Source organism: Panthera uncia, chromosome D2, assembly GCF_023721935.1.
Source record: "Panthera uncia isolate 11264 chromosome D2, Puncia_PCG_1.0, whole genome shotgun sequence".
In the NCBI taxonomy this organism is placed as follows: Eukaryota; Metazoa; Chordata; class Mammalia; order Carnivora; family Felidae; genus Panthera; species Panthera uncia.
In genome coordinates, this window is record NC_064818.1 from 45,148,887 (window position 1) to 45,176,142 (window position 27,256).

Here is a 27,256-nt window from a genome sequence, read left to right on the forward strand (position 1 = left end):
ACATCTGTTAGTTAACTAAAGGTGGTGGGAGGCCCCCAAGGCACACACATGTCCCTAGATCTGTTTGGCAAGGTGATTTATCATCAGTAAATGTCATGCCTTCACAAAATGTCACCTTTCACAATTTCCTGATCACCTTTTGACATTAATCAGTTTTTCACTGACCAAAGGCTCTGCCTAAGAACTCACAAAGTACATTCTTTCATTGCTTTTGGCCATAATCCTCATCTACTTTGTGATAATAATTTCTGTGAACCTTCCTTACTCCAAGTAAGGCAAGGTGTCTCAACCTCGGCATTCTTGACATTTGGGGCCAGATAATTCCTTGCTGTGGGAGCTGACCGGTGCATTGTTACAATGTTTAGCAGCCTCCCTGGCCTCTTCCCAACAGATGCCAGTAACATCAAAATTCTGGTTGTGGCAACCAAAAATGTATCCAGACATTGGCAAATAGGCCCTGGAGGGGCAAAATCACCTCCTGCTGAGAATCGCCACTCCAAGGTTCAAACCTGAGCGCATCAGAATCACCCAGAGGTCTCATGAAAACCCCGATTGCTGGGCACTGCCCCTAGTGTTTCCGACCCTGTAAGTGAGGGTAAAGCCCAACAGTGTGCATTTGTATCAGGCTCCCAGGGAATGCTGATGCTGATGCTGCTGGTCTGGGACCAGCCAGGGCTGTATGCTGGGATCACCTGGAGAGCTTTAACCAAGTCCCAGCTCAATCAGAATCTCTAGAGATGCGGTTCAGGCATCAGTGCTTTTAAAGATCCCCAGGGGGCTCTGATGTAGGCTGAAAATCACTTGCTTAAGGTTTTCAGACTGTTTCCAGAATCCCCAACTCCATATGAAACCTGAGATAAACTCTGTCACAGTAGGTGCACATTTCATTTTTTTTTTTTAACGTTTATTTATTTTTGAGACAGAGAGAGACAGAGCATGAACAGGGGAGAGGCAGAGAGAGAGGGAGACACAGAATCTGAAACAGGCTCCAGGCTCTGAGCTGTCAGCACAGAGCCCAATGCGGGGCTCGAACCCACGGACCGCAAGATCATGACCTGAGCCGAAGTGGGACGCTTAACCGACCAAGCCACCCAGGCACCCCTGCACATTTCATTTTTTACATTGCAGTAGGAATTCTGGAGCCAAAACAAAACGAACAAGCCCAAATTATACAGACTGGACCTTTCACCTCTGCTCTTTCAAAACCCACGGGCTGATACCACCGGGCATTCCCACTCCACTCTTTAGTAAATTTAGGATAAGAAAACAACTTGACATCACAGCACAACTAAGACTTCAGGCTCCTTTTGTTAGCTAAAGTGCAATAGGAAGTTACTCAAGTAAGAGGGAGGAAAGGTATCAGCCGCAGGGAGAAGGGGAAGAGACAAAAGCAGGGAAGGAATGAGGTTTGTTTCGCAGAACTAACAAACAGGTCCAGCCAAGGAGACGCCCAGCTAGGTGTTTCCACCTGAGAGCCCCTTTCTAGATGTGTCTCTCCTGACACATCTAATGTGAGCCAATCTGAGCCAGACTGGAGCTGAGGACCTGCACAGAAGCCCCAGTGGCTGACCTGAAGTCACCTTTAGCTCTTTATGCTAACATCTCCTCCTATGGGGGGAGTTTTCTGCCATGTTTTGAACGTACAATGTATGCTTTAGCAGGTTGACACGGTAGGCCTGTCAACCTATACAAGGGCCTATACAAACTCCCCGTCCCCGCCCCCTAATGCACTGAATAAAAGCTTCCCGTACTAACCCCACAGGGAGACAGTGCTTTGAGAGCTAGCTCCCTGTCTCCTTACTTGCCACAAGTAATAAAAAGTCCTTCACTTTCAGTATTTCCTTGGGTTGTGTTCAATTTGGTGTACCCCAAGTGGTGACCCCCCCCAAGTTTGGTTACACTTTCCTCCCATTCTACTCCTTTCCTATTATCTAAAAGCGAGGTGCATCTTATAATAAAGAAACATGCCAGGTCTACCTTCAAAAAATGCCCAGGTCTCTTTCTTTTTCTCAAAGGATGAATCTTCAGACGCTTTGAGGGAAATCACTGTAAGGCAAAAAAGAAATGGGACAGCATGAAGTGCAGTACGCTATGGCCCCAGCCCACACGGTAACCCAAAATGATGCCATACGGTATGTAGGGCACTCACCTTTATGAAGTAATTTTTCCATTTGCAAAACCACATTTGATTATCACAACTCACACGTTAAAAAGAGGTGCAATGACTCAACAACAATGGAGGCACCAGTCGGGGGAATCAGATTGCCCTTGTCTAAAATCCAATAAATGGCAAAGCTGGGACTCGGTATGGCAGAAGTCCACTTGCCCCACATACTAGCAAAATAAGGAGTTTCCCGGTAGGAATTCCAAGAACCGAAGTCATTTTAGTGGACACCTTTCTGGTTTGTTTTTTTTTTTTTAATTTTTTAAATGCTTATTTCTGAGAGAGAGAGAGAGAGAGAGAGAGAGAGAGAGAGAGAGAGAACGAGTGGGGAAGGGGCAGAGAGAGAGGGAGACACAGAATCCGAAGCAGGCATCAGGCTCTGATGTGTCAGCACAGAGCCTAATGCGGGACTCGAACCCACGAACACTGAGATCATGACCTGAGCTGAAGCTGGACGCTTAGCTGACGGAGCCACCCAGGAGCCCCTAGCGGACATCTTTCTAAAGTATAGTTGGGATGAGCATGGGGTGATGGGGTGTTGTATGCAAGCCAATTTGACAATAAATTATATTTTAAAAAATTATTTAAAAAAAAATAAAGTATAGTGCACTTGCCTGGGTACCACTGGATAGAGGAGCCTGAAGTCATCTGATGACTCAGGGTCTGTGCTCTGAGCACCATTCCATGCGAGACAGGCACACACACACTCTGTCTCTCTCCCCTTTTCAGGGATTCTGTTTCCTCTGTAGAGTTGTGGAATGGTGTTCAGTGACTGACTGACATCTCATTTACTGAATGCCTACCATGTGCCAAGCATCTTGCTGCTCTTGTGGCTACGTGTTATCATATTTAACTTAATTCCCCCCAGAGGGCCTGGAAGATAAATATCATTTCAAAATGATTTTGTACAGTTTTAGTCAGTGGGTGATCGCTGAACTTACTGCGCCTGCTTTCAGCAACCAGGGAAACAGAATTGAGCGACACAGCGTAAATCCGTGAGCATTACACTAAAGAGGCTGCAGCTATGGAAAGGTTCCATGCATAACAGTAATATAATTATAGGATAAAATTATAAAAATTAACCTGACAAAAAAGCCCAAAACATCAAGGAATGAGATTATCGTCTGATAGAACTTTCTGGAACGATGGAGATGTTTTATGCCCATTCTGTACATGTAGTAGCCGCTGGCCACCTGTGGATACTGAGAATGTGACATGTGGCTAGTCCACATGAGCCTGAGGAATTAAGTTTTAATTTAAATTTAAATTTGAGTTAAAAAAAATGTTTTTAAGTTTATTTATTTTGAGAGAAAGAACGAGAGCGTGCACCGAGCAGGGGAGGGGCAGAGGGTGAGGGAGAAAGAGAATCCCAAGCAGGTTCCAAAAAGCACTGTCAGCACAGAGCCTGACTTGGAGCTCCATTCTCACGAACTGTGAGATCATGACCTGAGCGAGATGAAGATTGGATGCTTAGCCAACTGAGCCACCCAGGTGCCCTTTAAATTTAAATTTAAATAGCCACCTGTGGTCAGTGGCTATCACACATCTAGGACCTGAAGAGAAAGATAAAGGAGGTTGGATTGGAGATTGAATTAGTATGAGAGGCAAGGCTTATGGCAGAGATCCTCTGAAACTTTACCTCTATTTACTACTCCCCCCTCAAAAAAAACCTTTTGTATTATGTTGTCATGAATTTCAATCTGAATTTTCCATCTTTTTACTTCCCTAGGCCTTGTACTGGGTATATCCTATTGACCCATTTTGAAAATCACTGACCCCCTTCATCGGTGTCTAACCTGCTATTAAGCCCATATATTAATTTTTTTTTTTTTGAGACAGAGAGAGAGAGAAAGAGAGCACACTTGTGAGCAAGTGCAAAATGGGGAAGAGGTGGAGGGAGAGGGAGAAAGAGAATCTTAAGCAGACTCCATGCCCAGCACCGAGCTCTATCTCACGACCATGAGATCATGACCTGAGCCAAAGTCAAGAGTCAAATACTTAACCAACTGAGCCACTCAGACACCCCTATTAATTATTTTTTACATTTAATTAATTTAATTCATTTTTATACATCCCAGCTCTCAGATGAATTTCTCCAGCTTGTCACCTAATTTCTCAACCATATCAATCATATTATGTCAATGCACGTGCCTGATAACTTTTATATCTGCATCACCCATAGACTTGTTTCCATTATCTGTTTTTGCTTTTGATCCTGTCTGCTTGTTTCCTGAGCATCCTGATGGATACTGTCTACATAGCTTCTCTTAACTAGTGCTGCTTAAGTATGGTTGAATTCCTTCAAGAGTTAAGTGTCTCCAACAATTGGGGTCACTAACTTCTCTACGCTCTATTTATCTAGGTAGTCCTTCAGAGAACAATTAGGATAGCTGAAAGATACATGTGACATATAATTATGTAATCCAAATGTATTGATTAAATATGAACATGTAATTAGGATAGCTGAAATGCAAATTATTTTTCAGCTTTCTAATTTTTCTCAGAAGGCAGGCTTTAGTCTGCTATAAGCTGGGTCTGCCACAACTCAAGAACTCTCCCTTTAGAACCTAAATTCCTTAAAACCAGAAATTGGATCTTCTACCTCTATATCCCCATCATTGGCAGACTGCCTGGCAGCTGGTAAGTGCCTAGCAAATAAATGGAAAATCCATTTCTTTCTGACTGCCTCGCAAAGTAAGCAGTCTGGCCCTCCAGCAATGAACTCTTAGTGTATACCTGGTCTTGTCCATGGTATTAGAGAAGTCCCATAATTTGTCCATCATCATCCCTGCTTAATTTCCCCACTCACAGCTGACTTCCAGAGCAATCATTCAGATTCTTCCCCCAAGAATTTAAGCTAAGAAATATAATATATATGGTTGTTGAGAGCGTTGGGGCTGAAAGAGCCTGTGGACTTTTGGGTAGCGGCCATGTTGGAAACACAGGCAACTGGAATGGAGCAGAGGGCAAAACCCACAAGAGGAAACTGGAGGTCAGAGGGCTCATAGGGCTGAGGACATGGTGTTGCTGGAACACTAGGTCCCAAGAGGGCTTATGGAATATGGTTGCTATCCTTGCATTTTATGAGCTCCATAGCCCTAAACTATCCCTACCTTCCTTCTGAATTAGCTTGAATGGGCTTTCATAGCTTCAACTAATTGAGCCCAGGCTAGGATAAGCATAAAGAGACCCAGTGGAGACAATACAGAAAGGAAAAACAGATTATCTCCAAGGAGCTGAGTTTTTAGGGAGATCGAAGATGCCCTCATCATCCAGAGCATTACCACTCCAAATATGATCAACAGACCAGCAGTACAGTGTCACCTGGGGGCTTGGAAGAAGTGCAGAATCACAGGGTCTGCAATCCAGACCTACTGGATCAGAATCTGCTTTTAAACCAGATACCCTGGGTCAGTCATATGCACTGTTTGAGATGCACTGATACACCCCAGGTTGAAAAAAATTAGTTGCCATTTTCTGGTTGTGTAACCTTGGGCGAGTTGCTTGGTTGCCCAGTGCCTTGGTTTCACAAATAGGGATGGTAAGTGCCCACTCTTAAGGGAGGCATGAGAGTTTAATGGGTTAATATATGTGAAGTGTGCCTGAGACCTAGTGAGCCATATTTATCCACAATGATTTTTGCTCCATAAGAAAAGGGATTTTGTCTATTTTATTATTTTATTCACTGTTCCAATTCCTGCACCTAAGTCCAGCATGGTACTTTGCTGTCAGCCCTTTGTTTCAGTGTGTGCATCTTCAATCATCCAAATGGTCCACAAGAAAGGGTTCCTTGTCCTTGTTGTTAAATGTCTACAGCTCAAAAGGGCTATTACTAGCAAAGGCCGGTGTCTTCAGATCAGTTGATTCACTTTTCATTTTTTTCTTTTCAGAAATTGTAGTCACTAACTTGATGTGGTCACTAACAATTGCTTTGCCTTATTTGGGATAAAAGATAACAAGGTCTCCCTAACCAATTTACAGAGACATGCGTTGAAAGAGCCAACAAACAGATTCTGAGCTATCAGGGCTCTAAGCAAGGAATTAATAGATGTTCCTCACTTTCCCCCAGTGCAACTGTTCTATGGGAAGATGCGACAACTTTGTTTGCATATAATGATCAGTAACTCTGATCATAACTTTATCTGTTCCTACGAGAAAGAAAACTCTTGGGGTGCCCGGGTGGCTCAGTCTTGATTTCGGCTCAGGTCAGGATCTTATGGTTGGGCTTTGCACTGGGCATGGGATTCTCTCCGCGTGGGATTCTCCCTCCCTCTCCCTCTGCACTCCCACCTCAAAAATAATTGAATAAAGAAATAAATACAAGAACTAAACTGACACATTAAAAAAAAAAGAAGAAAAATCTTCACCTGGCCTCTTCTGGAGCTTCAGAAATCTTCCCGGGCTTTTGCCATTAACTGTCTGGTTTCAGCCGCTAATCCCATGCTATCTCAAAGTGAATTTGATACATTGTCAAGCCATGTGGCTGAGTCTGCATGCTGTAAGGAAACACGCTGTGGGACAAGGCCAGGCCGACAGAAGGGCTTTGTAATGGACCAGCAGTGGATCGGCTGACTATTGGCGCCCCTCCTTCACGACACAGCTGCACCTGCGGGTCAGAAATTTATAGCGGCCACCCTGGACACACTGAGTGGAAGAGGCCACTGTGGGGTAGATACGGAGGAGGATAAAATGCTTCAAGGAAACATTTTGCTTGACCAAGGAAAGAGTGGCAAATTTTCCAACCCCAGATTGCTCGTGTTGATCGAAGACTTTCAGAAATAAAATGCAAATTTCTTGATCACAGAGCATTCGTAACGGTTTCCAAGGAACTTAGCCATCAGAAGGCTAATCTTTCAAACAAGATTCAGTGAATCTATCACTATCAACTGCATTTGCCTTACCTGGTGACCCAGCTGGACTCTCAGACAATTGGGGAGAAGGCAACAAGGAGCCTTTCGTACCCAGAATGCTGGTTCTTCCTAAGCATCAGCTCAGCAGAGCTGAAAGTCCTTACCTTCTGACAACTACCTATGATTGGGGGAGTTCCCAGCCTGATCCCTCAAAGGTTAGGAATTCACATGCACTCAGTCAGCCTTTTAACCAATGGGCTGTCTTGTAGGGTCATGATGGGGGGCGCTTATGCTCTGTGCTGGGATTACAAGGTTGGGATAGCACGCCTGTCGCTTCCCTAAAGGGACCCTGTTCCTGCAGTAACCCTGCCTGACCCTCCCTCCACTCCCACATCCACTCACCTCCTACTCTCTAGGCAAGGGGGGTTGACAGGAGCCCCCGATCCTGGGGAGCTTGTGACACACTGCCCCTCTCTGGGTGAGAGGAATGTGGTCAAAGCCCCACTCAAGGTAGCCTCTGTCTTGCCACATGCTCTGAGACTGGGCTCTTAGCAAACAGCTAATGAAGGGGTGGGCAGCGTGCATCCCCTTGGGAAGTTCTCATTACCCCAGCTGCTGGGAGTGCAGCGAACCCTGCTTCCTGGGGAGCCTGCCTGTGGCCATTCATGTGCATTCTCCTCTTTCATCCTACCTACACAGACCACCTCCACCCATGAGGTGTGGGCCCCAGGGCCCCCATGCTGGGCCGGGGAGACAGTGCCGAGGAAGGTAGCACAATGGACCAAAAAAAGCAAAAGGAAGTCCAATTAGGCCTCAGCACCAAACCGCTTTTCTTGGTACAGCTTTATCTGGAATAAAGTGGGGATTTCGATTTCTGTCCGACTCCCAGGCCCGTTTACAGTCGGTTTGGGCTCACAGTGGAGAAAAGGAGTAAAGAGGGCTCAAAGCCAAGTCATCAACTGACCTACTGACGGCTTTGTAATTTCCTTGGGACCCTGGTGCCCAGCGGGAAGAGCCTGTTTGACTTTCTGGTGAGGGGCTGGCCCAGATGACAGAGCCGCAGGCTGTCTGGGGGCCTCTGCCCAAGACAGCAGAATCAGATGAAATCTAAAAAGGGGCAAGTTGTGAGACTCACTGGATCTCGGCCCCTCTGGGAAGAACTGGCTGAAAGTGGCTACAGGATCAAACGGTCTAGAAGAATGTGGCACAGAGGCACCAAGACAAACCGATCCTATCAGCTTTGTGTCTGGAAAAAGCAGGCTGGGAAGAAAGAATCTCAGTCAAGCCCCCTGTGATGAGACCCGTGGGGAAACCATCACTCAAAGAGGTGTGAAAACTGAGAGCCTTGATTCCTAACTTGGACAGAATGTCCTGCCAACTCCCCTGGGAAAGGCATGTTTCACAGGTTGTAGCAGACTGTGTCCCCTGAGTTTATGCCAAGACCCTGTGACAATGGCCTTCAGGCTGAGGCGCCTCCCACCTCCCTCTCTGGTCTCCCATTTGCCTCGATAATACTGGCATCCTTATCTGGACCTGCATTAAGGCCTGACCCCATCATCTATAGAACAGGTGGCTGAGAATTTTTAGGGGCCTTGGAAAGGCTCCCTTTCTTCCCAAACTCTTTCTCATCTGCTCACTTGTGTCCCCAGCTCCTCTAACAAAGGATCCTACAATTAAAGGAGCTTAAATTGCAATCGTGGGTTACATCCAAAGGAAGGTGCACAGCACATTTCTGATACAGAAAGCCCTCCAGAATGCAGGTACTGATGGAGAGGAGCGTAGAGAGGGTCCTGGCACAGCCAGAGGGCTGAGGAGGCTTCAGGGAGCATACAGCAAGGACACGGAAAGACCAGCCTGAGCTCAAGAGACACACTGTCGCCTTTCTACTTTCACTGCAGGACAGGCTGGGCCTCCTCCCAGTATTCTCCTCCCAGGTTACACCGATTTTAATCACAGAGGGTGTTACCTTCATTGAGTGCCCAAAGACCAAGATTTCTAAAACTTTTAGTGTGCAGTAGAATTAACTGGGGCTCTTGCTAAAATGAACATTCCCAGGCATCACCCCTGGGCTTCTGACTGGAGAAATCTAGGGAGGGCTTGGGAATGTGCATGATGAGGGAGTGCATCGTTCAGAAAATCCTGAGTCTGGAGGTCCCGGGACTCCACTTCGAGAAGCCTGCCTGCCTCACCCACTCGTAGTAGAGAGGCGGGCACAGAGTTCAAGGAGATGTGGGAGAGGGGAGTCAACTGATGAGGAGACAGACCCTGGGCCTCAATCTCTCCTCTAGTCCAGGGCAGGGTCCAGAGCTTGAAAACTGAGACAATGCCTCTGTGTTTAATCCAGGGAAAACAAAATAACTGCAAAAACTAAGGAGTAAGCCCATCGCATGAGTGTTGTTTACAAAAACTCCAAAAGGCCCCTTTATTTTTTTAATTTTTTTTAAATATGAAATTTATTGCCAAAGTGGTTTCTATACAACACCCCGTGCTCATCCCAACAGGTGCCCTCCTCATAGCATGTCTCAGAGCAAAAGAACACAGTTTTCAAGAAAGTTACTTTCTAAAGGGCAGACCATCTATAATGATTGATATAGGTCTCCCCACGTGGCTGACTCAAACTTGGAAAGTGGGGAGAATCTGAGTCAGAGAGACCTTCTTCCAATGATTACGCAGTGTTTCACGCCCTCCCTCCCTGCAGAATGTGTTCTCATTCATCTTGGTCATTATCTGTCACTCCTAGCTGACCGGAAGGTACATGGTGGCTGGGACTACATCTGTCTTCCTCACTTCCTAGAATCCTTCTTGGCCCGTTATACATCACGGTCACTTTGAACGAACAAATAAATGCAATAAACATCACACCATGGTGGTCAAGGCCTCCTCTAAAAGGAACTTGGTGCTGGGACCATGACATGGTCACATTCTGGAAGGCTGGGAAGAGAGGCCAGGGAGACACCTGCTCTACCCTGCCACCTCCCTTCACATGAAAGCAACAGGCCCCCAAGCCTGACTTCCCTGCGAAGTTCTGGCCTCAAAGTTATGTACTTTGAGCCTGCCGTGATTCATTCTATGGCCTCTGAGTTCTCAGTCTGGTATAAAATGAAGGCAGGAAGTCCCAAGACCTTAAGCAGAAGACGATTCTTCAGTCCACTGGAGTTGGGAGGGGCAGCCATTTAAAGTTTTGGTCCCTGGCATGTAGACCTCACTGATTTGCACTCAGGGAGGTGGGGGGCAGGGAGGGAGTGGGAATCCAGACAGCAGATGCCTCCCTGCCTCAGTTTGCTTAGGTAGCCTCCTGCACAGATCAACAGGATGGAAAAGGAGACCAGAAGAGGTTGGTGATATGAAGTACTCACAAGAGAAGATCCTTAAAGAAAATAAAGATGAGTCAACACTTTTGCTATAAATTCAACAATGAATATACTCAGTTCACTACCCCTTCTTATTCAATGATGAGATGGTTTCCCAAGGAAAACCCTGTTAAGATGTAGCAGTGTGGCCACTATTTATAACTGGATCAGCGTTCTCAGGGAAGGCAACTGTAACCCCAGGGAGACACAGAGACTCTCTCTGTCTCTGCTCTCCGGAGTTGGCCGATTGCTTCACTTCCGCCTTGTGTCTCTAAGAGTTAGGCCAAAGGCAGTCTCTCTTGGGGCTCAGACAAAGCCATATATGTGAATAAGACCTCTGAGTGACCTACAGGGAGCAGCTAATGAGAAACGGAAAAGCTCCAGTTTTGTCTTTTTCAAGCCACTCCTCTTTTGCATCCACTGTAGGACAAATTCCTAAAAACAAAGCAAACAAAGCAAAAGAGGAAACAAACAAACAAAAAAAAACATACTAAATAGACTTCCTATTAAACAGAGCAGTTGGAAAAGAAGGTTGCCTTCTGAAATGGAATCAGCTACAGAAGACAAAGACCATGTGTATATCCCCAAACAATGGTTAGGAAATACTGACGCTTAGGGCCTGGTAACTGCCCCCTCCAGTTACGACTCCGGGTCAGGTCTATATATTTTCTTACTACCACCTTCCACTCCCTGTTGCCATTAATGAAAATTAATTAAAATGGCAGTTTACCCAAGAGCTTGGGTCACTCATTCATTCTTTCTTAAAAAAAAAAAAAAAAAAAATCAGCACCGAGCCCTTCTGTGTACCACGTACAGTGTCAGGTGTGAGGGTGCATTTAAGAAGAACCTGGCAGGGTCCCTGGAGTCAAGGTCCCTGGCCAGGTCTACCGTGCCAAACTTGGCTCTTAACCACTGCCCACCTCCAGCCCTCACCAGCCACAAACGTGCATCCAATTTCATCAAGTTATCTGCAAATTCCTTTTCTCCCTTATCTAGCTTTGCTTAGCCTGTTTCGTCTCTTGACATGGATGGCCCATAGCGACCACAGCCCTCCTCACCCTGTGGCCCAGTGGAATCCCGCGTCCTCTAGGTGACCTTCTCATTTCCTCCAAGAACGTATCCTGAGCTCTCTCCCTTACTCCCAAGCCAGCGTCACCCTCATGTATGGCCCACTGACATTCCCTTTTTATTAGCTCTGTCCATAATATCGATCAGATCTGTGCACATGTCGACCTGTTTCCTTCTCTGGATTGTGAGGCTGGGGCCCTGAGAGGGTGGGGATCACTCCACCCATCCCTCTCTTTAAGGAAAGTACAGCGATAACAGGCTCATAAGCAGGGGGCTTGAAAGAGGTTTGTTTAAGTCTTCACTCTCTTCAACTCTTCCAAGACCATGGCAGTTGGGAGTGAGGGCAGGCACACTGAAGAAGTGTTTCAAGTGTAGTTTAAATTACACTCCCGTTGTCAATTTGTTCCCTTTGAGTATCTGGACCTGTTGACACTTTCAACATCATGATGTGTGCTTGCTTAATTAAGCAGTAGCACTAAACGTTTAGTAAATCTCATTCCTAATTATCTGTTCTCTGTCTCTGGAGAAAAAGGAATTATTTAATTTCTTCCACTGAAACTTGAAATATTGATTCCCTGTGGTTGTACTTACAGATCCAATTATTAAATTCCCTCTAACATTTTGGGGTTAAATAGTCAGATAAGAAATTATGATTTCATCTTTGCCCCCGAATACTTTTAGGGTAACAGAGTTTTCCATTTGCTTTGTTCACTCCCCACATTTAAAGCTTATTTATATCATCTTAAGTCAAATAGCAATTTGGCTTATTAAAATATGTTATTTGGGGGTCAGACTGAAATACTGATTAAATTGCAGGAGAACAGCCTTTGCAAATTGCTTCTATTATTAGCATTTTCACTGTTAATGCAGACGCCTCCATCTGAAAGTATGCAGATTCATTTTGGCTCAGAAGACCAGTCTTCTGAGTCTGTGGGTGGCAGAGCTGGGCTGAAAAGCCATCGAGGATAACTTTTTATGAGGTCTGGGGAATCAAAGCTGCTGTCCCTTAAGAGAAGAAGCCTAGGGGCGCCTGGGTAGCTTGGTCGGTTAAGCGTCCGACTTCGGCTCAGGTCGTGATCTCGCGGTCCGTGAGTTCGAGCCCCGCGTCAGGCTCTGTGCTGACAGCTCAGAGCCTGGAGCCTGTTTCAGATTCTGCATCTCCCTCTCTCTCTGCCCATCCCCTGTTCATGCTCTGTCTCTCTCTGTCTCAAAAATAAACGTTAAAAAAAAAAAAATTAAAAAAAAAAAAAAAAAGAGAAGAAGCCTAAAATGAATGGCCACCTCACTGTCGCAAGCCTTGGAAATTCATGCCCACCGGTGTGAAGGGCCTTTGCGGGCTGATCCCGCAAACCAGCCGATCTCAAAGCTCAGTCACCGTGAAGGACATACGGCACCCAGGTCTGCACCAGGGACTGCCCTTGACAGGAAGCCCCACAGACAGACCTTGGGCTTCATCTTGGAAATTCCCCTGTAGGCACCTGAAGAAAATCAGGCTTAGGAGCTAGTCCAGCCTCTCATCCCTGCTCAGGGCCATTCTCATGTCAAGAACTCTACCGTGTCTACACGTCCTGGGAGGGACCATACCAAATCAGCATGCAGGGAGGGCAAGTCGGGGCGCCACGGGGACTTCAAGGTGGATGGAAAAGGCACAATGGCAGGGAGACCCTCAAAGTTTGGGAAGCAGAGGCAGCCTTGGGAAGCAGGGAGGTCAAAGGATTATTAAATAGAGCAGGGATGAAACACAAGTGCCTAGATGCAGGGACACAGGATAGAGGGGGTAAAGGGCATGTGGAGGGGCTATAGGGACCCTAACATCCCAGTAATGGGAAGACAGTGGACTTCGTTTATGAACTGTATGCCTGATGCACACAGCGAGTGACCAGTTAACACTGAGCATGGAAAACAAACACAGGGTCGGGTACTTCTGTGCATCGACAGGGACAGAATAAAGTGAACTTCTTCAGAAAGTATCATTATTTGAAAAAAAAAAAAAAAAAAAACAACAATATCACAACTAGCCACACGTTACTCTGCATTGATTTTTGTCCCCTAAACTATCAAATCTTCACCTCATTTCAAAAGTGATTTTGGAATTTCCACTAAAAAGAATAGCTTGTCTCAGTCTCTAGGGATGTATTATGCTCTCCGTTTTTAGGACAGAAATATTCATATTAAACTGATGGGCCCGACTCCTTAAAAAGCAAAATTATCAGTTATTTCTTTTGACCTAAGGGCATTGAGAATCAAGAATGCTGGAAAATCTCTGCACTGGTGTATCTAGTCAGAAAACTCTGAACACCCCAATAAATCACCCCCTTCGAAAAACACCTCACTGGGCCTCTTCATCTCCCTCCTGGGAATTACCCCCAAACCTCTGATAATATTCCTTTATTTCCATCCTGATTGCCTTGTTCTGTCGACTGCACCCTTCCTACATCTCCACATGACTCCTGGGTACAGGGCCCTCGGGACTCCACCCCCTGCTGTCCCTGGGGTCAGGCAGGACCTAACGCTGCTATTGACCTTGTTGTATCCTACCTACTCATGAAGAATGAGAGAGAAGATACTACCTAGAGATGACTGTTATTGGAGCGGAAGATACAAGGCTCGCTGGGCCCCTGGGGATCAAGGTGAATGCACTGGTCCCCACCTAGGACCCTGTGCTCCTCTGGATTTCCCACAGACTGACCTTCTGGCCTCCTGACAAAGAGCTGCTGTGCCTTCATCCCGTGATGCTGCCCTTCTACTAAAAACATTTTGCCTTTCCCAGGTGGCCAACGGGCTGGCCTGGAGGAGCCCGGACCAATAACACCAAGCCAAGCTACCTCCTTCCGCTTGCCCCAAATGTTGGTGTTTTCTGGAGCTCTACCCCCACCCCTGCCTTTTGGGATGCTCATCTACCCCCACGGTTACAGCTTCCTGACTCAATGCCACTTGCTGGATCAGATAGGAGCTTCGGCTCCACATGCCTGTGTCCCTAGCGGGCATCGGTGCAGGGTGGCCTCCAGACATCTGGCTCTCCATCCTGAACGTCCCCCGTGGACTAGCTGCGGGCACCACCCTGCTCATACTACTGAGTTAGACCTCTGGGGGCCGGCCACAAGCGCTCTCTTGCCCATACCCAGTCGATTACTAGAGACTTCTCTTCTGACCTCTTCATGACCCTCCATTCCTACCGCCGAATGTAGTAGGGACCCATGCCCTGAGCAGCCAACACAGGGATCTGTCAGAAGACTTAAATGCTTCGTGGGTTTTCCAAGGCCTAAAGCAGAGGACACCCCCGCCCCCGCCCCCAAAACCACCTGATGATAAAATCACCTAGGCTTCCTGTTAAATCTCCAAATTCCAACCCAGGCTTAGTAGACTGGAATCCCCTGGGCAGGTGCTTGGGAATCTTCATGTTAACAATGGCCCCGGTGATTCTAATCGTTAGGCAAGGTTGAGAAGAATAGCCTACAAAATCAAGTGCAAATTCTCTAATATTCAGTACAAACCCCTCCACCATCAGCACTGCCTGCCTCCCCTAGTTATTCCAAGGTTATCACCCCTACTCCGTCTCAGACTCCAGCTGTCCTGACCCACTGTTACAGGGTGCCCACACACTGAGATGCCACTTCCTCCCACTTCCTGCCCTGTGGAAATGGCGCTGCCTTCCCCCTCATCCTTAGAGGCTCTCCTGTGTGTTGAAATTGTGCACACCTTGACCCTTGCACATACACTGTTACGTATCTGCCCCCCTTACAGACAGATCCACCCATGTTTCCCCAAGTTTCCAGCACAGCAGGATCCTGGCACAGAGCAGGTGCTCAGTAAAATGCCCGCCGAGTGAAGGGATAAATGAGTTCACCCAACACCACCGAGCACCGTAGTCAATGTGTTATTTTCCGACGCAATTTGTTCGCTAAGCCCAGCAAAGCTTCCTCAGCTAAACTGATCACCTCTCTGGAGGCTGCCACTCATTTCCTTATCAGCTTTGCCTCTCTTCTCTAGTTTGAGTGGATCTTTCTGGAAATGAGGTTCCCAAAACGGACTGCTGTGGTCCCCATTAGTCTCACCAGGGCAGTACACACGACACAGCCGCCTTCCTCCCCAGGGGCACCAGGCCAATTTGTACGTGGATGGAAATAACACCAGCTGTTCGCGCTGCCATATCACATTGCAGACACACACCTGATTCACTGCCACCATCACCAAGGTCCCTTCACGACAGCCTCTTAGCCTCCCGTTGACTCTCCAACTGCGCCTGTGCTACGTCTTCCCCAGATGTGTTGCTCTGCCATTTTCCAAGTTGAATCTTATTCTGTTATTCCCTGCCTGTATTTCTTACCTCTCTGGATTCATTTTTATTACATTTCTACTCCTCGCTGACATTAGAAAACATTTCCCAATTTTGTGTTTTCTGTAAAATTCATTGGGGTGATGTGTGCTCCTTTTTCAATGTCATTGATTAAACAGTTAAATGAAATCAAACCTAACATTGACCCTCCTGGTTTCCACTGGAAACTTCTCCAGAGGGTTCAAGGACATGTGTCACTTAGGACTTTTTGATCCATTTTCTTTGCAGGAAAGGCTTCTTGCTCAGTAAGATTCTCATATAGCCCAAGCAACTGAGTAATCTGCACAACATTCTCTACCTTTCTTTCTCCCTCTGTGTCATAAAAATAACATCGATCATCTGGTATGACAATTTCTCTAAGATAAGCTGAGCACAATTCACAGGGCGTCATCTACAGGGTCACGTGTTTTCAATTTTCATTATGGTTTTCAATTTCATATAGTGTTGTGCTTCAATTTTCATTATTTATCATATCGTGTTGTACCACACAGCACCAATAGCCCCGTAGTCAGGAGCCCCCTTCCACAATCTCACATGTATGCGATTTGCAGATAACCCTTAATTTATTACGTCCCCTGTCTTCAAAATCCCCATTTTCCATCATGTTTTAATAACATGCATAGTTAAAACATAAAATGGCAAGTTATGCTTTGCCTCAAATTAATACAACTTACATTTCTTAGCCAGCTTACAGAGAAGTCTCCAGGAAAAAAAAATAAAGCCATGAAAAATTCATATGTTAGTGCAGATTTTTTTCCAATAACTTGCTACTTGCTTTTTTCGCCACATTTACCTGCTCAAGGACTTACCCCAAATTTGGGGAAACAAAATATAGAGAACAAAGTAAAGCCAATAACACCGCAGATATTGGGGTGAGTTGGTTATTTGGTTTGGGCTTGGGATTTTTTTTTTAATTTTGTATGACATTTATAAAGCATTTTATGGGCATATAGATAATGAGCTGGACTTTATAAGGAGCCACCATCCCAGGGATGCAGCACGGATGTGTTGGCTTACACACAGTTCCCTGAACCCCCTGTGACTCCATTCCTTCTTCTCCCCTTCAAAAGATCAAATCAAAGCATAAGGCATATGGACTGACAGATGATAATACTTGATTCCACTATCATAGATGTAAACAATTTAAAGATGCTAGACTTTGGGGCACCTGGGTGGCTCAGTCAGTTAAGCGTCTGACTTCGGCTCAGGTCATGATCTCACAAGGTTCGTGAGTTCAAGCCCCGCTTTGGGCTCTGTGCTGACAGCTCAGGGCCTGGAGCCAGCTTCAGATTCTGTGCCTCCCTCTCTATCTGCCCTCTTCCCCTCGCACTCTGTCTCTTTCTCTCTCTCTCACTCCCTCAAGAATAAATAAATATATTTTTTTTTAATTTTAAAAAGATGCTAAACTTTAATCGGCATTCATGAAAAGTCAGTCGTGGCACCACAGTAAAATCCATGAGCTACATTTATTCAACAGCTTGGCAAGTGAGTTTCCCAGCAATAACCTCTTCAACCCGAAGACCTGCTGATCACATTTCTGTCCCTCTCCTCTTCAGAGAGAACATCTGACCTTTCTTAAGTGGTGACCATTCACAGGTAAGAAAGAACTCCAGCTAAGGAAAAGTGAGATGTCCTGGAGTGTAGGAAAGGTACCCGATGTTAGAGGCGTGCCCAGTGCCTTTGAGACAAGGATTCTGAGGCCCCTGCCACAGGTTGGGATAAAGTTGTCCTAGGCCCTAATCTCCTTACAATTTCAGTGTTTCAAAATGAAAGCTCTTTGAGTATCTGCCTGCCTGCCCGTTGGTAGTTTTCCTTTCTGAGCCACCTGTTTTACAGAACACGAACTTGCAGAAAACCTTACCCCGCTCTGATCACCCATTTCTCTAGCCCACCTTGCAGGCGCTACACTGAATCAGGAAGCCAGAAGCCACGAACTTGAAACAAGCTATGAGTTGCAACTCCTGCAAAGACCAGACCAGACTAGTCAGAGCCACAGTGGACCACAGCCCTGACCTTTCACCTTTTCCTATCTTTATAATGCTAAAAATCACACCCGGGGATGGAGGCGGAACAGGCAAATAACACTTACTATGTGTGAAGGAGCATGTTCTGTTAACTGTGCCTGCGTATTTCCCCACCTTTACATGTTTAGACATCGCTCCTTTCCTGCCTCAGCCCCTCCAAACACTTTCCGCAGCCACTGTTCAGGGAGCAGCCCGGTATCCTTCTCACGAAGGCTGTCTCCCTCACACCCGGACATGAGCTTGCAGTAATGCTATCCATGCCACCCTTGGCCTCGTGCCTGTTTCTACCTGGGAGTCAGAGAACCCTGAAGTCAGTAACACCTTGATTTAAAAAAAAAAAAAAAGTAGGAAAGTAGGTTTTAAAACTTTAGGCTATCTCTGACAAGTTTCTAGGTGGTTTTATTATTATTATTATCATCATCATCATTTTTAACACTTTATTTTTTGGGGGGCAGTTTTAGGTTCAGAGCAAAATTGAGGGGAGGGTACAGAGATTTTCCAGACCCCCCCAGCCCTTACACATGCATAGCCTCCCCCACTGTCAATGCACCCCCACCCACCAGAGGGGTACATTTGTTACAATACATGAGCCTACAATTACACATCAAAACCACCCAGTCTATTGTTTACCTTAGGGTTCACTCTTGGTACGGTACATTCTATGGGTTTGGATAAATTAATAATGACACGTATCCACCATTATAGTACCATACAGAATGTTTTCATTGCTATAAAAATCCTCTGTGCTATACTTATTCATCCCTCCCTCCCAACCCCTGGCAACCATTAATCTTTCCACTATCTCCATACTTTTGCCTTCTCCTGGAATGTCATATGGTTAGAATCATAGAGTATGTAGCTTTTCATTCACTGTGTAACATGCATTTAAGGTTCCTCCAGGCCTTCGTGGCTTGATAGCTCATTTCTTGAGATTGGGTTTTTAAAAGCGTTCTAAGAAACTTAAAAAGGAAAAGGTAAATTACTAAGACACATTGTCAGGCCAAACTCAATTGCTTTTCTGATAGGCTTACTAGTAGGGATCACAAAAAAGTCATGGATACCTCAAAGCTGGTTTTTCAGTAGACCAACTGACAATCACTAGCAGGGGCCATGTGGGCTAGATGGGAAAACATGGTCAAGGTAAAAGCCAAAATGGTCAAAGTAAAACTCCCAGAACTGTCAACAAAAAGAGTACAGGTAGATGACTCACTACGGGCCAACGCAATAAAGTCAGCAAAACCAAATGAGATATCAACTTGCAGACGTCCTTGAGAAGTAACTGAAAAAGTCTATATCTGAAAAAATAAGATAACTTATTATGTTGCCAAATACAAGTCAACAACCTTTCTATAAATCAGCAATAACCAATTTAAAAGAGGTGTGTGTGTGCATGTAGGGAGAAGGGGTAGATCCCACTTAGAAGCATGCAATACCTAGAAATAAACATAATAAAAAATGTTCAAGACTCATATTAAGACATCTTTACCGAATGATTAAAAATATCAGCCGGCATGCATGAAGGAACACAGCAGGTCCCTGGATAGGAACATTTAAAATCATAAAGACGTATAAGATGTATATACCCACACCAAAGTAATTTATAAAGTCAATTAAACCCCAATAAAATCAAACCCCAACATAATTTCTACAAAACTAAGGAAGAGCAGCTGAAGAAAAAATGAAATGAGACTAGGCAAGACATTTATTTTAAAACTAATGAGACTTGCCCTATTCTCTAATAATTAAAATCGTGCTATATTGGTGAGGTATGGAGTTTACATTTAAATGTAGGAATTTAACTCATGAAAATGTAACATTTCAAAACAGGGAAATTTTATCTGTTCAGTAGATGACGTAGGGACAACAGGATAGCCATTTTGAAACAAAAAGGAAGTTAACTATTCCACACCATATATAAAAATGGATTCCAAAGAGAGAGAGTAAAATTTTCTTTTAATCCTTTAAAAACATTAAAGGAAAACAGAAAATACCTTTATAAGCTTGAGATGGGAAAAAGCTTCCTAGATAATATATGAAGCCAAGGTACTATGTGTAATTTATTGAATAAATTACATCTCAATAAAAAATACAACTGAAAGAGTTAAGCATCTGATTTCGGCCCAGGTCATGATCTCACGGTTTGTGAGTTTGAGCCCCGTGTCAGGCTTTGTGCTGACAAGTCAGAGCCTGGAGCCTGCTTCAGATTCTGTGTCTCCCTTTCTCTCTGCCCCTCCCCTGCTCATGCTCTGTCTCTCTCTCTCTCTTTCTCAAAAAAAATTTAAACATTAAAAAAAATATGACTGAAAAAAGGAATACCATAAAGGGAAAAAATGGCAAATCTAACAACATAAATATCTGAAAATGTAAAATATCTATATGGTAAAGGAAAAAAACCAAACATAAACACAGTGTAAGGTCAAATAACAAACTGGAAGAAAATTTTGCACTGTTATAGCAGCTAAAAGAATTAATGATCAGAAAAATATATATATATGTGTATATGTATATATATATGTGTATTACATATACATATACACGTATATATACGTACACATATATACATATATACACACACACACACACATATATATATATATGAAAAAAACGGCAACCAATTAAAAAACAGGCAAAGGTTATGGACAGGCAATTGACAGAAGAAATTTTTTTAAATAGTCAATAAACATATGACAAGATTTCAACCTCACTACCTCACTAATAATTGAATATAATAATTGAAATTAAATTGTATTGAATATAATAATCAAAATTAAAACAACAAGGAAATATTATTTTTCCCATCACAGTGATAAATACTGAAAAAGATTAATAATATCCATTGTTAATGAGGCTTCAGGGAAATAGACTCTATCATGCGATGATAGAGCATAAATTTCCAAAATCTTTTTGGAGAGCATACGGGCATTGTCTATTAAAAATTTAAATATGCATAGCCTTAGGCCCAGCAATTCTCTTTCCAAGAATGTAACCAAACAGAAAAACTTGAAAACGTGCAGAAGGGTGTTCACCGAAGCACTTGCTGTGTTAATGAAAAATTGGAAGCTTCCTAAGACCTCAGCACTAGGGGGATGATGGTGTGCAGTTTGGCGTTGTCTGGCTATGTGATATCGATCACAAAAAAGTGTAAGTAATATCATCAACAATGCTTGTACAGCATGAAGTGTAGTGTTGTTAGAATACATACGTGTTGGTGGGCACTGAGTGCCCACCGAAGACGGACTTGAAAGATGTAAAGCACGGACTGACAATGATTACTTCTGGGGATGGCAGTGAAACTGGGGATATTAAGATGTGAGATAGATCTCTGTGGGCTAGCATACACAAAGAAGTCCTTTGTGATGGAAGAGGAAGGATGGACAAGGGCCTCGAATATGACATATGATTGGAATGGGCCAAGGGAAAGAGAAGTGACTTCTCCAGAGAAGGTGCCATCATCAAGTCATGCCTACCTCAAAGTCATCCATGGCAAGAAGTGCTATCAAAAAGCATTTCATTGATTCATCAAGTACTTATTAGGCATCAGCTGTATACCAGGCACTCATAATCATCATCATCACCGTCATCATCTCTGAAAAGTCTATATTACATAGACCAATCCGCGGGGAAAAGGCATTTTCAATTCTGGTGGGTATATGAATTCATTAACTACTCTAGAGGTCAAGTCACCTCCTTAAATTGTATCAATCTAAATGGTATCAATCGTTAAACTGAGTATTCCTTTGGACCCAGCAATCTTATTTCCAAGACTTTATTCAAAAGGCAGGGACATTTGTGGAGATTTACCGACCGTAATTTTGAACAACTTAACTGTCCAATAACAGTAACTGAAAAGATAAACTGTAGTACATCCGCATCATGGAATACTATCCTGCCGTTAAAATTATGTGATGGGAGCATAACTAACAACACGGGAAAATGTGCACACTAAGCCAGTCAGAAAATAGTACTTATGGTATGAGTGGAATTAGGTTTTTAATTGTTATTTGCATAAAAATGACTATATGGATTTACACTGAAATGTTAAGTTACGCCTGGGTGGAGATATTACAAGTCGTTTTTATCTTCTTTAAACCCTGAAACCTATTTCTTCACGTTCTTCATGTTTAGTAGTTCTCTAATTGAACTATATTATTTTTGCAATAGAAAACAACCAACATGTGGAAATCAGGGTAAAACCCTGTGACACTTGCTCTGTGCCAGGAACCATCCCCTCAATATACAGTATGAATCAACCTCCTTTTTCAACAGTGAGATGAGAAGACAGTATGCACCCACCTTTCTTTCTGGGAGTTCACAGTGAAAGACAAGCAGTTTTATTCTCACATCAAGAGTATGCAAGGGGCGCCTGGGTGGCTCAGTTGGTTAAGCGTCCGACTTCGGCTCAGGTCATGATCTCACAGCTCGTGAGTTCGAGCTCTGCATCGGGCTCTGTGGTGACAGTTCAGAGCCTGGAGCCTGCTTGGGATTCTGTGCCTGCCTCTCTCTCTGCTCCTCCCCCACTCATGTTCTGTCTCTCTCTCTCTCAAAAATAAATTAAACATTTAAAAAAAAAAGAGTATGCAAGAAGGAGAGTGCAATAGTCCATGGTCAAGGAAGGGCAGTGAGGAGGGGTAGTGTTGAAAACATTCCCAAGAAAATTTCCCCTCTCCTGGGAATGGCTTGAGAAGCCCATAGGAAGGAGGAGAGCAAAGTGAGTGTATTAGAAAAGAAAGAATATGGGGCCCAGTAGAGGAAAGGCACTTACTCCAAAACACTTCTGAGAATTCCTATTCAGTATTATAACACAAAAATACGTGCCCATTGTGTTTGTTTTGTTCTGGTTTTCCATACAACAATTATTAATGTGAGGTGAAGATTTAGGAAAACAAGGCCCCTGGAAATGAGCGAGGGAAAGGGCCTGGGGAAAGGCGCCCCAGGAGGCTGGAGCCACGGGCCTGTCCCCCGCCTTGCCCAGGAAGGACAGAGAGCCAAGCTTCCACACACTCCCCCCAGCCTGGGGCGGACATGTTCCAACCTAAACAAGCCAGTCTGCTTTCAGGTCATGTATTTGGAACTACCTTTCCTTAACCCTCCTGATGTAGTCCCCTTGAAGCCTGTGTGGAATATTCTAGAAGGCATGGTCATCACTTCCTAAGGTTTCTAATCTTCCTGTCAGAAAACCACAGTCCTGCTCAGAGGCTGAGGCAGTGTGAGGAGCAGGAGGCTCTGAGGCGGAGCAGACACAGCAAGGGAGGCCCAGCTCTGCTGTGAGATTAGAATCACTTCCAGGTGAGCCGTCAGAGGGTGTGTGGGTCGGGGCGGGGGGGGGGGGGGGTTGGTGAGCATGAGACAGACAGAGAGACAGAGGAAAGAGAAACAAGAAAAGAGTAAGGGAAGGGAAGGAGAGGGACGAGGGGAAGAACCAGAAACGGGAAGAACAGGAGATTGAAAGGGAAGGAGAGGAAGAAGAGAGAGGAGGTTCTGAGAAGAGAGCGGGAAGGGGAGGAAGGGAGGGAAGGGAAGACAAGGGGGAGGTGGGGGAGAAGAAGAAGGGGGGAAAAGGTGTGTATTTTCAGTGAAACCTTAAGAACTACCTCAGGTTTGGGGCGCAGGTACCTAAACGAACATTCTAGAAGGAACCCAGCTTCCCTCACTGAGGGTAGATTCGCATTAAATAATGAACGAGATGATTGCACTTGAATGTAGGAAATCTTTACATCCTTTCTGATTGGCACAGAGTCGTTCCTAACAAGAGCTGTAACGTACAGTTCCAGAATACACTGTGACATAAAAATAAAAAGGATGTGCATGAGACTTTATGTTTCGGAGCCAAGTGGATATTCAGAGTGGATTCCCTCCTCAGCCTTTGGTCATCGGATGTATTTTTCTGTTTTCTGTGCCAAAAGATATATTTATACTAATAGTCATTTGTTTTCTTGAATGAATATGCTTAGGGAGAAAATGTGCACATTTCAGATAATACATCATTCTGTGCTTAAGAACATTATAATGAGCAAACTCCAAAGGCAAATAAAGTTGTACTAAACACTATCTACATAAATTATCTACTTTAACATGTCCTTTATGCATATAGGATATTAAAAATACCCTTTCTCCTTCCATCAAAAAAAAAAAACCTTTTTACAACTGAGTTGTATCCCTTTTAAAAAGCTTATCAAAACAGCATCACTAATGCCTTTAACATTATATTACATGTATATAATAAAATTAGATTCTTTCCCACACTTGGGACCATCAGCTTTACTTTGTGATCCTCTTTATCCTGTACCAGACCAAATTCAAGTTAGAAGCAATCAACAATGCAATAGTCAGCACCCAAAAGCAAGTCTTATTAAAACTGTAGAACATTTGTGATTTAAAAACATGATAACCCTCAAATATGGCACTTGGTAGTCGAGATGTTCCAGGACACAACCCATGCCTCCTATCTTTCTCCAGGAAGGGAGGGCCACCTCTGGTCCTTTGCGTGCTTTGGGATGAATTTCTCAGTGAGATGTTGCCTGTGGCTTGGATCACTTCTTCCGGGCAACAGATGAGAGCCACCAGCCTGCCCTGCTCTGAGGCCCGGAAACTGACATCAGGACCTCCCAATGCATGCTCCTCCCACAGATACCCAGCACCCTCTAGCCAAAGCAAGCAAGCCTGCACAGACCTGAGCTAGGGGCGTAGCACACACATAGCCAGTCCAATCTTTCAGACGTGAGGGTTTTACTCAGGGTTAGGTTGGGCAGCATGGGGCCAGGCACTGGCTCCTGTCTCTCCTTACTTCTACGTTAGCCACAGCGTCTAAGGAAAGGGCTACCCTCATCCCCACAGCCTGTTTCACATGGCCGTGGCTCACAGAGGCCACGAAGATGCATTCTAGCCCAACAGAGTCATCTGGGGGCCCCTATCTCGCTGACTGGAGCGAGGACCACAGATCTGAACCCCTTCTCCCCCCAAAGAGTGAACATGCCCTTACCTCTCATCTCCGTCGCTGAGGAGCCATTGGACCAGGCGGTCCACTTATTTCTGTGCTTGCTGATTTCCTGGACTTTGCACACGTAATGCCCTTGATCCGCTGGCCGAAGGGTCAAAACAGAGAGTGTGTAGAGTGCCCCACGTCTCTCCTCGAGGAGGCACAGCCTCTGCCGGAAGGCACTGCGGCTATAATTCCCATAGTACTGCACCACCCGGAGCTTGGTCATCTTAACCATCAAGGCCTCCTGGGAGTTGGGGCGTGCAAAGAACCAGCGCACGGCCAGCAAGCTGTCCTTCCGTCTCTTCTGGGAGACGTGGCAGAGAAGAGTGGCATTTTCCCCCTCCAGGTAGTCAACCACAGGCCCCGGGGACACGGTGACATTGAGGGCCCCACACACCTCTGCAGAGAAAAAAAGGAAAGAAGAAAATGAGCACAGGCCCTGCCTTTCCCCAGAAGGACGCACAGTGCGTCTTTTCTCCAGGAGCCATCTGCATGGCCAGAGGGGCAGGCCACCCTGATCCTGTCCACACTCACTCCTTTGTGGTGGATGGAAGGACTCCTTCAGGAGCATGGCAGGGACAGGGGGTTTCTGCGGGCTCCCATGTCCTCACCCCTGAGACATCCCATTCACAGGAGATGCTACTGACCATCTGGCCCAGACATAGTTTAAAAACATTTTGAATTAGCTGCTGACATTTAAAATCCAGGCAACTGGGGCGCCTGGGTGGCTCAGTGGGCTAAGCATCCAACTTCGGCTCAGATCGTAATCTCCTGGCTCGTGGGTTTGAGCCCTGCATCGGGCTCTGCACTGACAGTATGGAGCCTGCTTGGGACTCTCTGTCTCCCTCTCTCTCTCTCTGCCCCTCCCACGTGCTCTTGCTCTATCTCTCAAAATAAATTAACTTTTTTAAAATGTTAAAAAAAAAAACAAAAAAGATCTGGGTTTGGGAAATCTCTTAAAAATGTCCAGCCACATCCTATCCACCAGCCTGCCTCCCAGGGTCCACTTTGATCAGTTTCGTCCCGACCTGCCTGACCTGGCAATGCTGGGGGTCCAGGAGCTGGCCTTCCGAGCCCCTTGCCCTGTCTCAGCTTTTTCAACTGTAACCAAGGCAGAGCGTCAGTACTGGTCAGGTGGGCATTAAACCAGCACCGAGGAGCTGGAACAACAGAGGCTTCTTAGGTTCTTGCTCTAAGTCTTCAGTGGCTTTAGGATCCACAGCTTCAGAGCTGCAGTGCAGGGATAAAGAATGAACGAACCCAGGAACAGGGAGAACTGGGAGAACCGCCCCACCCCCCAACAACCCAGAAGATGCTCCGAAATTCCAGACCTGGTCTACTACTTCCTGTCCTTTGTTTTCTTAGATCCACCCCAAGGGCTGCCCCTCTCTGGCTGCCATTCTGCCCACCTTTGAGGGAGCCACCCCAACACCCACCCAGACCAGCCTGACCAGCAGAGCTCACAGAGGCCTTCCCCCAGGAGACATGCCGCATGGGGATTACAGGGGCTCTGCAGTGTGGCTGTCCTGCCCTGGGGCTCACGGATGGACTCGTCACCTGGCAGGCAGAGCCCAGAAAGGACGTTTTACACAGGATGCCCAGAACCTCCTTCCATCCAAGCAAGACTGTCTTCACACCGCATCCCCTGTCCTCAACCTGCACTGCCAAGGGCCCAACAGCAGCAAACGCTATTCCCTGCCCGCCCCATTGCACAAGCAGGTGTCCCTGGGCGGTCATCTCCAGCCACAGCTTTCAGCCCCAAATGTCACCTCTGGTCACATGAAGGGGCTCGGGTCCTGATGTGAGGATCACCAGAAGCTTTGAACCCTGGCCAGGGCTGCAGGTATGCAAGGAGGAAGGACAAAAAAGATGAAGAAAGGCCTGAACCCCTCCACTGCGAGGAGCAAGGGGAGGAGGCCCTGTGTCTGCTGGGGCGGGAAGTTCTCACATAGAAAATATTCTTCACTGTAAAAATCCTGGCGATAAGCTAATCCTCCCATGTGGCTTCTGCTATCGAGTTCATAAACAGAATACCTTCCGAGGTATGACTGGGGGGTCAATTTCCTTTCATTTTCTTTCTCCTCTCTTAGAAGCCAGGGCCCCCCAGGACACTCCAGGACACTCCAAGATCCCTAACTCAATCACATCCACATAGTCCCTTTTGCCACATAAGGTAACATTCGCAGGTTCCAGGAATTAAGACACAGACATCTCTGGGGGCCATCATTCGGTGTTAACCCCATCGTGACCACCTTTTGTTACCTTAAAAAATAGGTGGGCATAAACTCACAAGAAAAAGGTTGGTGGCAGGTTGGACTCACCTTGTGGAAAAGAATGAGGACTTCTGTGTCTATAGCAGCAAAGGACAAAGCAGGCCCAGGGAGACACTTTGGGAATGAAGGGCATCAACAACCAAGGCAGGTGCACATTCTCTAGTCACAATCTCACTGTGACAGACATCACTCATGTAAGACAACAGAGGAGG

General features: G+C 45.5%; 1 protein-coding gene across 1 annotated transcript in view; it reads right to left on the reverse strand.

Annotated features, from left to right (window-relative positions):
* VSTM4 (V-set and transmembrane domain containing 4) overlaps positions 1-27,014 on the reverse strand; it is a 92,462-nt gene extending 65,448 nt beyond the window's left edge. Inside the window, exons 1-4 of the mRNA XM_049646000.1 lie at positions 26,981-27,014; positions 25,809-25,872; positions 24,772-25,259; positions 1,978-2,046 (exon numbers count right to left, since the gene is read on the reverse strand). Coding sequence (XP_049501957.1) covers positions 1,978-2,046; positions 24,772-25,259; positions 25,809-25,872; positions 26,981-27,014 — 655 coding nt within the window. The remainder of the gene's footprint in view (positions 1-1,977; positions 2,047-24,771; positions 25,260-25,808; positions 25,873-26,980) is intronic.
* Positions 27,015-27,256: the final 242 nt, after the last annotated feature.